At 36.4% G+C, this 10,894-nt stretch overlaps 1 protein-coding gene across 2 annotated transcripts; it reads left to right on the forward strand.

Moving 5' to 3' along the window:
* The first annotated feature begins 2,351 nt into the window (after positions 1 to 2,351).
* Positions 2,352 to 7,553, forward strand: LOC121976189. 2 transcript variants are annotated; one of them, XM_042528252.1, is made up of 2 exons: positions 2,352 to 3,675; positions 4,680 to 7,553. In XM_042528252.1, exons 1-2 carry the CDS (start codon positions 2,935 to 2,937, stop codon positions 4,734 to 4,736), a joined length of 798 nt encoding a protein of 265 aa, XP_042384186.1. In that variant the 5' UTR covers positions 2,352 to 2,934; the 3' UTR covers positions 4,737 to 7,553. The 2 variants fall into 2 exon arrangements, with proteins under 2 accessions (XP_042384186.1, XP_042384185.1); XM_042528251.1 differs by having other exon boundaries at positions 4,751 to 7,553.
* The last annotated feature ends 3,341 nt before the right edge of the window (positions 7,554 to 10,894 follow it).

Genomic DNA, 10,894 nt, shown 5'->3' on the forward strand with positions numbered 1-10,894 from the left:
CTAACGTTTCTTATATTGTAGAGTGGAGCGGAGTCTACATCCAGTCAACGTAGCAGCCACATCCCCAGCTTGCCATCTCCATGATTTTCGGACAGGAACATTCAGTTTTACCCTAAGTGACTATTTAGCCGTCTACTTGAAGTTCTAATCAGTGTCAGCTACTTTAATATCTAACTTATTAATTATGGATGATTCAATCTATGGAGCATAACTAGAAAAGTAACTGATTGGAATGAATATATTCTAGATAAAAAGGAATATTAAAATAGATTTACATCTTTGACATTTATTCGCTAGTTGACTATTTACATTTTTTTTAAGTACTTAAAATGTGATTGTGAATAATTGTATTAATTAGAGATATTGAACATGTTCTCGACATGATAGTCGTATGAGGGATTAGAGATATTCATATTGATGTAAATAATTTAATCTGGGATAAAAGTAAGATGTTTACATCTCCAATTTTTTTTGGAAGAGCGACTATGTAAGGTGTAATAATTTTCTTAGCATTAATCATTTAGTATGCTTGTTGTCACATGAATCACTTTTTTAAAATATGGATTGGATATTCTGAAATGATTTTTATGATATAATTCTTATATGGTCTTTGTAACTTAACTAGGATGAGTGGGAGATATTAGTAGTGGGGTACGTGAGCATACCCATGCCCCCCACTCCCTTCCCCTTTTTCTTTAAAAGGGGAGTTTGTTCAACTTGAAAGGGTTGTTAATATATCGAAGAGAGGATCTAGAACATGAGGGATTTAGTTTGTAAACTTTGAAGGGAAGTTCGATTTTCGTGATTGCTCTTCTGACAAACAAGTACTAAGAACACAATTTCTGCTTTTATTGATCCATTGTAAGTGTTTACGATTTATCAGAATTGGTTTCATGCATTTAAACTTACAAGAGGAGTGGGGTGGGGGAATGAGCATAAGAATGGAGGTATGGTGGTGGCAGTAGTTTTTTTTTTCATACTTAACATATTATATGACCATGAGTGAGATTTGGCCAAAACTCACTCATGGTTACTCATGGTCGTATAAACTCCATAATCTAGAATTTTGGACATGGTGAGAGAATCGAGAGGCTCCTAGGAGTACATTCGTCATGATTCGAGTTAATTTTGATGTGGCAATGGTCATTAGTGAGTCATTTTAGCCAAAACTCACTTATGATTGTATAGTGTTTAGATTTTAAAATATTAAACATATATGATTAGAGTTAAGAGAGTTTCGTGAACATATTAGTATTATTGTTGAATGAATATGATATATCTAAGTTCAACAATAACTTTGTGTCAAAATTACTAAAACTATCTAAATTTTAAAAACTTACGGCATATCATCTAAGTTGTAGAAATAAAGTTTGAGAAGATAATGAGACTTAAGAAGATCTTAAGAGTTATTAGTTCTGGTTTCGATTGATTCTGATGTGTGTAAGGTCATAAGTGAGTTTTAACCAAAACTCATTTATGGTTGTAAAATGTCCATATTTCAAAATTTTGGGAATGGTTAAAATCAAGAGAGTTTCAAGAACACATTCGTGCTATTGTTGAGTAAATATAATATATCTAAGTTCAATGATGAGTTTGTGCCAAAATCATATAAAATTATCTAAATTTTAGAAACTCACATGTTATCTAAATTGTGTCTAAGGTCATAAATGAGTTTTGGTTAAAATTTACTGATAATCATACAATATTTAAATTTTAAAATTTTAGTTATAGTTAGAGTCAGGAGAGCCCTAAAAATATATTGGTATTAATGATAAATGAATATGATATAATCATTAATTATTTTTTATCAAAAACTCACTAATAATTGTATAATATCTAGATTTTTAAGATTTTGGATATGATCAATTAAAACCCATGGATGACTTTAAATTTATCAGATTCCATCGAAATTAAAATCATTATATTTTTTAGACTTCCATGAGTGGAACCATACCTTTCAATTTTGATTCTACTCGATATTTAATCTTCTTTGAGTTTTTTAAAAAAATATTTTTTAAGAGAGGGAAATAGTGCTTTCAAAATCTTATAAAATTTATTTATTAAGATTTTAAATGTATTTTAGTACTTAAATGGATTAGAGAAGTGCGTGTAGAGAGGGGTATTTTTAAAATAAATATGCGATTTAATAAATATAATAATATTTTTAAGTAAATTACGGGATAAAAAAAGATAAGCATGTCGACGGCTTCCTTTTTATCACTTGTATTCTAAACAAAATAGCAACCGTTGATTTGCTGTGATATTTCTACACGTTCTGACAAAAGGAGAACGACAAATGGCTCTTTACCATTGGTTATATTGTATTTTGAATTATATTTTTATCCATTGGAGCGGCTTCACCATCCGCTCCGTCGCCATGCGAGCAGCTCTCGAATTCAGCACAGGAATCGAGCGGAAGACGACTCCCAGGCGAAGCGCAGAGGAATTTTGATTCCTAAACCTCTCAGCTTGTTGAATCTTCGTGGAGAAATCGGTGTTCCTTTGGTTTCTTCGGCAAAAGCTGAGATTTTGCTTGTCACTGGTTTGGTTTTCTTCTAGTTCTATCCATGGAGACGAGTCTCAGATTGTGATTTTTGCGATGGATTTCGTTTCTCAAAGGATCCCGATTTTTGTAGCGTTTGAGACTCTGCCGATCTAGTTTCTCGATCCTTTCTTCTCCTCGAGTTCTCCAAAATCAGCATCACGTTGGTTTCTTTTGTAGTCTACTTCTAGGGTTTGATTTTAGAAAGAAAGATGCGAACATTAACTAGTTCTATCCATGGAGACGAGTCTCAGATTGTGATTTTTTCAATGGTTTTCTTTTCTCAAAGGATCCGGTTTTTGTAGGGTTTCAGACTCTTCCGATCTAATTTCTCGATCCTTTCTTCTCCTCGAGTTCTCCAAAATCTCTAGGGTTTGATTTTAGAAAGAAAGATGCGATCATTAACTGGTTTGGTCATTGGTTTGAGCTTGGTGTCAATTTTCCTCTTCTTTGCTCTGGTTGCAACACTCTACTTGGTCTGGAGGAAGAAGAGAATCAACGCGGACATCGATGAAAATTGCAGCATCCCACTCAAAAAGCTTCAGTATCCCTTCTTTTGGACCTGGAAAAGTCCATCACTCATGGCTATTCATCAGCAAGAGAGGTCTGCTCCAGTGGATTTAGCCGCCCAATCTGACCAACTTCACAAAAACCCTAGCAAAGACACCATAGAGGCAGAGATCCTGAGGCTCTACAGCCTCGCAGGCCCTCCGAGGCTTCTCTTCACAATCAAAGAGGAGACAAAGGAGGACCTGGAGTCTGAGGATGGCAGGTGTGGAGGAAAGACCCTAAATGATCTGTTCAACTCCTCTGATGACACCCCATTGTCCACTTCCCACTCCGCGAGTCCCTGCACAAGAAATGGATACAATTTCAACCGGGAAGACGACTTCACCAAGATGTGGTCCTCGCCGTCGCCCAAATTCAAGTTCTTGAAGCATGCTGAGCTTAAATTTTACAGGAAGTTGCTGATGGAAGAGGCAGGAAAGGCTGATGCAAATGCCGAGATGGTTAACGACTTGGAAAAGCAAAACATGGGCCGTGAGCAAGAAGGTGATGGATCTAACTTCATTGGCATAGTGATTGGGAAGATCAGAGATGGAGAGAAGCATCAACATTCAAGTTCCTCACAGGTGATGCCACTGTCTTCTCCTCCTTTATCATTCAAATAAGCTTGCCTGTTTCTTAATTTCTTGATTAATTTGAGGTTAAACCAACATTTCATGTGCCTATTTTCTCTTCGAATTAATTAGTTTTTGGTTCAATGCTTGGCAAAATCAACATGGAAAACTACTGTTCTTGAACTATAATGAGGCAAAAAGTAGGACTGATTTCTTGTAGTGTGCCATAATCAGTTCATTCATTTAAGTGTTCTCGAGAAAGTCAATCTGTTGCAGTGATCCCTAGATAGAAGTTCCAGAATTTTTACTGAAGTTCTTAAGGCAAAGCTAAGTTCCTTACCACGTTCAGGATTACGTCATGGCAATTAAACGTATTAAATAAACCCATTCAATTTGATCAAAAATACTATAGATAAAGCATTTTATATTTAAAAAATATTTATCAATTTGGTCAATATTACTTAAACTTGATCCAAATCACTTTAAAAAAGTGTAAAACATCCGATTTTGACTTTTTTTTAAAACGATTTTGACTAAATTTAAATAATATTGGCTTTTTTTATATATAATAGTCTGTATAGTATTTTTGACTAAGTTAAACTAAAAAGGAAAACAATTTATTTTAAAACGTAGTAGCAGCTGCATTGTAACAACTAACAATTACTTCATCGTTGCTACAACATTGTTAGAATAAGGGTATTTTTTTATGGCAAAAATATGATAGAGCTCCCTTTTGATTTATTTTGAAAAGGGGACCTTTTTTTTTTGATGATTTTAATAATTAGTGATGCCTTTTTTATTCTTGACCCTTAATGAAATCATATCCAAAGGTATATGAACACGCCATGATAAGGAAGACATTGAATCCATCAATTACTTCTTCTAATCCTTGGCCTTAAAAACAATGCCATAGAAGTCTATATAAACACACATAGAAAACCAAATAGATGAGTTTCTTTTGAATGGACTCTGTTTGTGTCAAATTGTTGCAAGATTCTTTTGTGTGATTTTTCCAGGTTGCCTGCAGCAAGATATGCCAATTCCAGCTAGTGCAATTCACTGTTGTGGAATAAGTGCTGTTTTGTAGGGTTCTTTAGGTCCACTTTGGTGTCAAGGGTGTTCCATGATGCATGTCGGTGCCTTTGCTTGACAGTTCACCCGAAGAAGAGCATGATCAAGGAGACAAGAAACATGCCTTCCTTGCCTTCATTTAGTTGTAGATTTTCAACTCGCTTCCCTAATTTTGTCGGCCTAATTAAGGAGCACAGGATACTGTGGAGTCATGAATGGTCTGTATGAAGAGAGAATCATTATTGATCCGGTTGACATTGGGTTGACTCCTTGAAGTATCCACGACTGAGCTCTTTTAGTAGGTCGGATGCGTGTCAACTCGGCTCCTATCGGATCTTGTGGTTATTGAGTCGGTAGTTGTCGGGTCGAGCCACGCATGGACTTTGATGATGGTCTCTAGCGACGATGACTAAAATGATTGAAAAAGATTAGAAAGGAGGTCAAGACGACCTCTAAGAAACCCCTCTAACACTCAAGTTAGATTTTGAAGGAAAATTGAGAGGAGGAGATATTGAAGTGAAAAATAGTAATGTTCAATGTCACAGTGTACCTCTCAATGTTGCCACCGTTACCTTATATAGGGAGCGAAGAGGTGGTTAGGATTTCCAAAGAACATGCATCTTTCCTGTTCCCAGAAAACCTTTTGTAACTTGCGTTATTGTAACTGTCAAGTTGCATTCGAACTCGGTCTTAGATCTGGCTAGTTGGACTTAACTTGGATGTGACTTAGGCAAACTTTAGTCGAGCTCAGTCATGAGTTGGCTGTCTTGACCCAAGTTCGGTCCTGAGTTGGCAGATTAGATCTGAGTGCATTGATCAAGTCCTGGGCATGGTTGACTAGAGTTAAACTAGAAAGAGCTAGTTCGACTGGACTTGAGTTCGTCTTAAGTCGGATTGATCCAGATTTGCATTGATCAAGTCCTAGATTTGCCACGTGGTCTCTATAGTCGCCGCCACATCAATTATGGGGGAATCCTCTATAGTCGTCAGGTTCCATTGAATTAAGTCTTAGTCTAAATTCTAAAAGTCTTAGTCTAGTTGATCCGAATGGTTGTATAGGGAAAAAGTGTTGTTTTGTAGATTTTCAAAGTACTTTCCTTAATTTTTGTTGAATATAGTTAATGATATATATATATTTAGTCCCACATTAAAAAGGAAGGAGAAGTTTGATAGACTTGTTAAAGGATGTACATTAAATATATTGTATTTAATTGGTTATCAAGTGGAACATATTTACATATATAAATCAAAGATAGACACTTGGGACATAAAAATTAAATTTGGAATTAAGCACTGAAAGGTTTGTCAAAGGTTGCATAGTTCATTATATATACATCATATAATCATTTTTCATTCTCTATATTGTCTCGGAGGAATTTATAGTTTTGTTGTCCATAAATTTATTATATTTTGAGTATTTTGGAGGGAATTTGTCACGCTCGAAACAAAGTTTTGTCATTAAATTTTCTTCTAACAATTTTAAGGAAATTTTGGATCCATTTTTTACAATGGAAGCCGCTAGTTCAAAGTCTGTTTTTGATGCATTCAAGTTGGCCGTTTCGATGGGATGAACTTTAATCATTGGAAGGACAAATTGTTCTTCCTCCTCATTGAATTGGGTGTCGTGTATTTGCTACTGCATGATCTACCTACGATTCTACACCAACCGATAAGGATATTGATGAGATCAAAATAACTCGAAAGAAACGGGAAGAGGATGAAGTTCCCTGTAGAGGATACATCCTAAATGCCTTACTAGACAGGTTATATGATCTCTTTAGTTCGATCAAATCTTCACAAGAAATCTGAAATGTCTTGAAGAACAAATACACATCTGAAAACAATGTATGATTTGAAGATTTCACCATAGACCGACTCATAAACCGGAAAGAAATTGGTACACACTTCTGAAGATTTCACCATAGACCGACTCATAAAGCATATTCGAACTGAGGAAGAAACTCGAATTTGTGATAATAAATTTGCTTATGAGTCTGGTTCTAAGGTTAATAACGTTAAGTCTAAGAAAGCAGGATATTCTGGAAAGAAAAGAAATTTTGCTGAAACTTCGTCTGAAAATTTTGCTAACAAAAAGAAAACCAAGACATGTTACTTCTGTTGAAAGAAAGGCTATTACAAAAATGAATGCAGGTTTTACAAGAAACTAAGGGTGGAGGGAAATGCTGGATAAAAAAACTGTGAATGTTTTTAAACGTTCATCAAGTCCTCCTGATAATATTTTGGAAAGAAAAGAAAGTTTGCTGAAACTTCATCTGAAAATTTTGCTAACAAAAAGAAAGCCAAGACGTGTTACTTCTGTGGAAAGAAAGGCTATTACAAAAATGAATGCAGGTTTTACAAGAAACTAAAGGGGGAGGGAAATGCTAGACAAAAAACCTGTGAATGTTTTTGAACGTTCATCAAGTCCTCCTGATATCGTTGCTATGATTGTTGATCTTAAAATCAACATGATAACTGAATGCAACATGGCAACAAATGGAAATTTTGCTGATTGGTGGTATGACTCCGACGCTTCAGTTCATGTTTGCAACGAGAAAAGTTTATTCAAAAACTATGAATTTGCTGCAAATGAAGAAAATGTCTTGATGGGAAATCATGATACGATCATAGTGCTTGGAAAAGGAACTATTGAGATGCAATTTATTTTTGGAAAGAAGATGATCTTAATGAATGTACTGCATGTTCCCGACGTGAGGAAGAATATGATTTTTACAAGTTTGTTATGCAAGAGGGGATTGAAGTGTTATAGAAGCAAATAAACTTATAATTTTTAAGAATGGTGTATTTGTAGGACAGAGATATTCATGTGACGAAATGTTCAAATTAAGTATCAATAAAAATAATAATTCTGTTTATATTCTTGTGTCTCCATTTAATTTATGGCATGCTTATCTCATGTTAATTTTAATTCAATTAACTTTTTGTCGAAGCATAGTTTAATTTCATGTCTAATGGAAATTCTGAAAAATGTGAGATTTGCATACAAGCGAAAATAACTGGAAAACATTTTTCTAAGAATGAAAGGACAACTGAATTGCTTAAACTAATACATTCTGATATATGTGAATTAAATGGTCACTTAACTAGAGATGGAAAAAGATATTTCATTACTTTTATAGATAATCATTCTAAATTTACACAAGTTTATTTAATGACAACAAAAGATCAAGTACTCGATATGTTTAAAAACTATAAAATCTTGGTTGAGAATCAACTGGGAAAGAAAATTAAGATCTTGCGAAGTGCTCGAGGTGTTGAATATTTTTCAATTGAATTTTCATTTTTTTGTGAAGATAATAGCATAATCCACCATACTAGTGCACCCTACACCCCATAACAGAATGGTTTGGCTGAAAGGAAAAATAGAACATTGGTAGATATGATCAATGCTATGCTTATACATGCTAAATTACCAAGAAATCTATGAGGAGAGACATTACTAACATCTTGTTATGTACACAATCAAATTCTATAAAAAAAAACTAAAACTTCTCCATATGAAGTACAGAAAGGAAGAAAGCCGAATCTAAGTTATTTGAAAGTGTGGGGTTGTATATCTTATTATAGAGTTTCGGATCCTAAATTGACCAAGTTAGGACCTAGAGCTCTTAAAAGTGTTTTTGTGGGATATGCTAAAAATTCAAAAACATATAGATTGTTGGATCCAGATTCTAATACAATTATAGAATCTAGGGATGTTGAATTTTTAAAAATAAGTTTTTTGAAAGATTTGAAACGTAATCCACAATCAAATGAAGAAGTCCCTGAAAATGCAACACAGAGCACTACTAAGAATTCTGGTTCAACTAAGAAACGAAAATCAATAGAACCTCCTAATAAACTAAGGAGGAGTTAAAGAGCAAGAAAAGAAAAGTATTTTGGTATTGATTTTATATATCCACAATCATTGATGTTTTTTGTTGAAGGAAGTAAAGATGAAATGTTGAGTAAAATATCTATTGTTTTGCATTTAGAAGATGATCCAAAATCATATAATGAAGTAATGACTTCAAGAGATTCCAGGTTTTGGAAGGAAGCACTAAACTATGAAATGAATTCTCTTCTAGCAAATGGAACATGGGTGCTAATTGATCCACCTTCTAAATTAAAACATATTGGTTGTAAATGGGTGTTTAGGAGAAAATACAACACTAATGGTTCTCTACAAACCTTCAAGGCAAGACTTATTAACAAGGGCTTTAAGCAAAAGGTGTTGGACTCCATGGTTGTTTTGATGTGATCAACCAAGTTAGGTTAGGTTCTGCTTGTTATTTGATCCCTGTGTCTAAGTGTGTAGGAGCTTAGGAGCGCAAGAAGTCGAGCGAAAGATGCGGCTAGCGAGAAGAACGACACGGAGAGAGAGCTGACGAGCTCGGTACGTCCGAGGGACGAGGTGACCGCGGAAGAGTACACCGGTGGACGAGAAGAACGTACGCGACGTTCGAGGGACGAGAAATCGGGAAGGAAGGCTGCTCGAGGAGAAGACCGGAAGTTGGGTTCCGGTGAGCCCTATTCCGGATAGCGCAGATCACCCAAGCAAACGAAGCTGGAGCAGAAGAGACCCGGACCAACCCGAGCTGAAATGGAGCAGAAGGCCCGGACAAAAAGTCAACCTGGTTGACTTCACAGTCCGGGCGCCCGGAACCATTCCGGGCGCTCGAGATGCCTTCTTATCTTGATCGCGGTTAAACCGTGATCTATTCGTTGGGGGATAAATTGTATCCCCTCAAGGCGCCTGGAATCCTTCAGGGCGCCCCGACCAAGGCTATAAATATAACTTTGGTCAAGATCTAATCATTCAATTAAGAAAACAACTCTGTATTCATTTCTTACAATAGTTTCGAGCTTTTAGTGTGTAAAAGGCTTTTCCGCCTTCAGAGAAGGAGATTCTTCAGAGCTTTTTCTACTACCTTGGATTAACAACCTTCTTGGTTGTAACCAAGTAAATAGCTGAGTCTTTCTTTTTCTTTATGTTAGTTTACTTTTATTACTATTGCATATTTTGGAGTTGAAAGAATCGAGGAGGGTGTACTTTTATTTTGGTAGGCAATTCACCCCCCTCTTGCCGGCCCCAGCTGCGCCAACAATTGATATCAGAGCCCGACAGCCTCAGAAGGACTAACTGCCGACTGAAGCATAAAGATCAAGACGATGGCCGGCGCGAACATTCATCCCCCGAAGTTCGACAGAGACTTCGCTACTTGGAAGCGAAAAATGGAGGTATTTTTTAAAACTGAATTTGATATTCTTTTAATAATGAAGTATGGATATGCAGCGCCAAAAGATAAAGAAGAATGCAACTGGACGAAGAAGGAGCATGTCGATTGCGTGGCCAACGGAAAGGCCGAATTTCACCTGCTCAGTGTGTTGCCGCCCCAAGAGGTAAGTCGGATCGGAAGCTACGACTCCGCCAAAGACCTCTGGGATAAATTCCTAGAGCTCCACGAGGGCACCTCAGAAGCGAAGCTAGCAAGGCGTGATGTCCTCCGGACACAACTAACAAATCTTCGAATGAACAACGGCGAGAAGGTTACGCAACTCCAAGCAAGGATCAAGGAGTTGATAGCGCAACTGACGAATTTCGATGAAACGGTAACAAACTGAGATTCCATTCGGTATGCATTTAACGCCTTCCCCAGAACTCCGGAATGAGCCTCCTTAGTAGATGCGTACTACATCTCTAAGGAACTTGAGGTAAGTACTTTAGAAAACTTATTCTCTACATTTGAACTTCACGAGTCTCGAATCACATAACCTAAGCAAATGGAGAAGACGAACCTCAATATTGTCCTACAAGTCGAAAAAGACGATCCTAATTCTGAAGCATCGATCGACGAAACCGAAGCAGTGCTACTGGTAAGAAAGTTAAATAAATTTGTTAATACTAATAAATTTAAATCATAGTCAAGGAAACATCAACGCAACAGAAGGACGGTCTGATGCTACAATTACAATGAGGAAGGGCACATCAAGGATGATTGCCTCAAGTTAAAGAAAAGACACAAGGAAAAGCCTCAGAGATCGACGTCCTCTACACGCAAGAGTCTGAAGGCTACATGGGACGACTCTTCATCCTCCGAGTCAGAAGTCGAAGCCATCTCAGGAATAGCACTGATGGTCAACCATCTCTTTGAAGATA

The sequence above is a fragment of the Zingiber officinale genome, chromosome 4B, assembly GCF_018446385.1.
Source record: "Zingiber officinale cultivar Zhangliang chromosome 4B, Zo_v1.1, whole genome shotgun sequence".
NCBI lineage: Eukaryota > Viridiplantae > Streptophyta > Magnoliopsida > Zingiberales > Zingiberaceae > Zingiber > Zingiber officinale.

Excerpts from the sequence above, each read along its gene's own strand:
- LOC121976189 (XM_042528251.1), top strand. The coding sequence starts at position 2,935 with ATGCGATCATTAACTGGTTTGGTCATTGGTTTGAGCTTGGTGTCAATT. Across the intron at positions 3,676-4,750 it reads AACATTCAAGTTCCTCACAG|GGTTCTTTAGGTCCACTTTG; the intron begins GTGATGCCACTG and ends GCTGTTTTGTAG.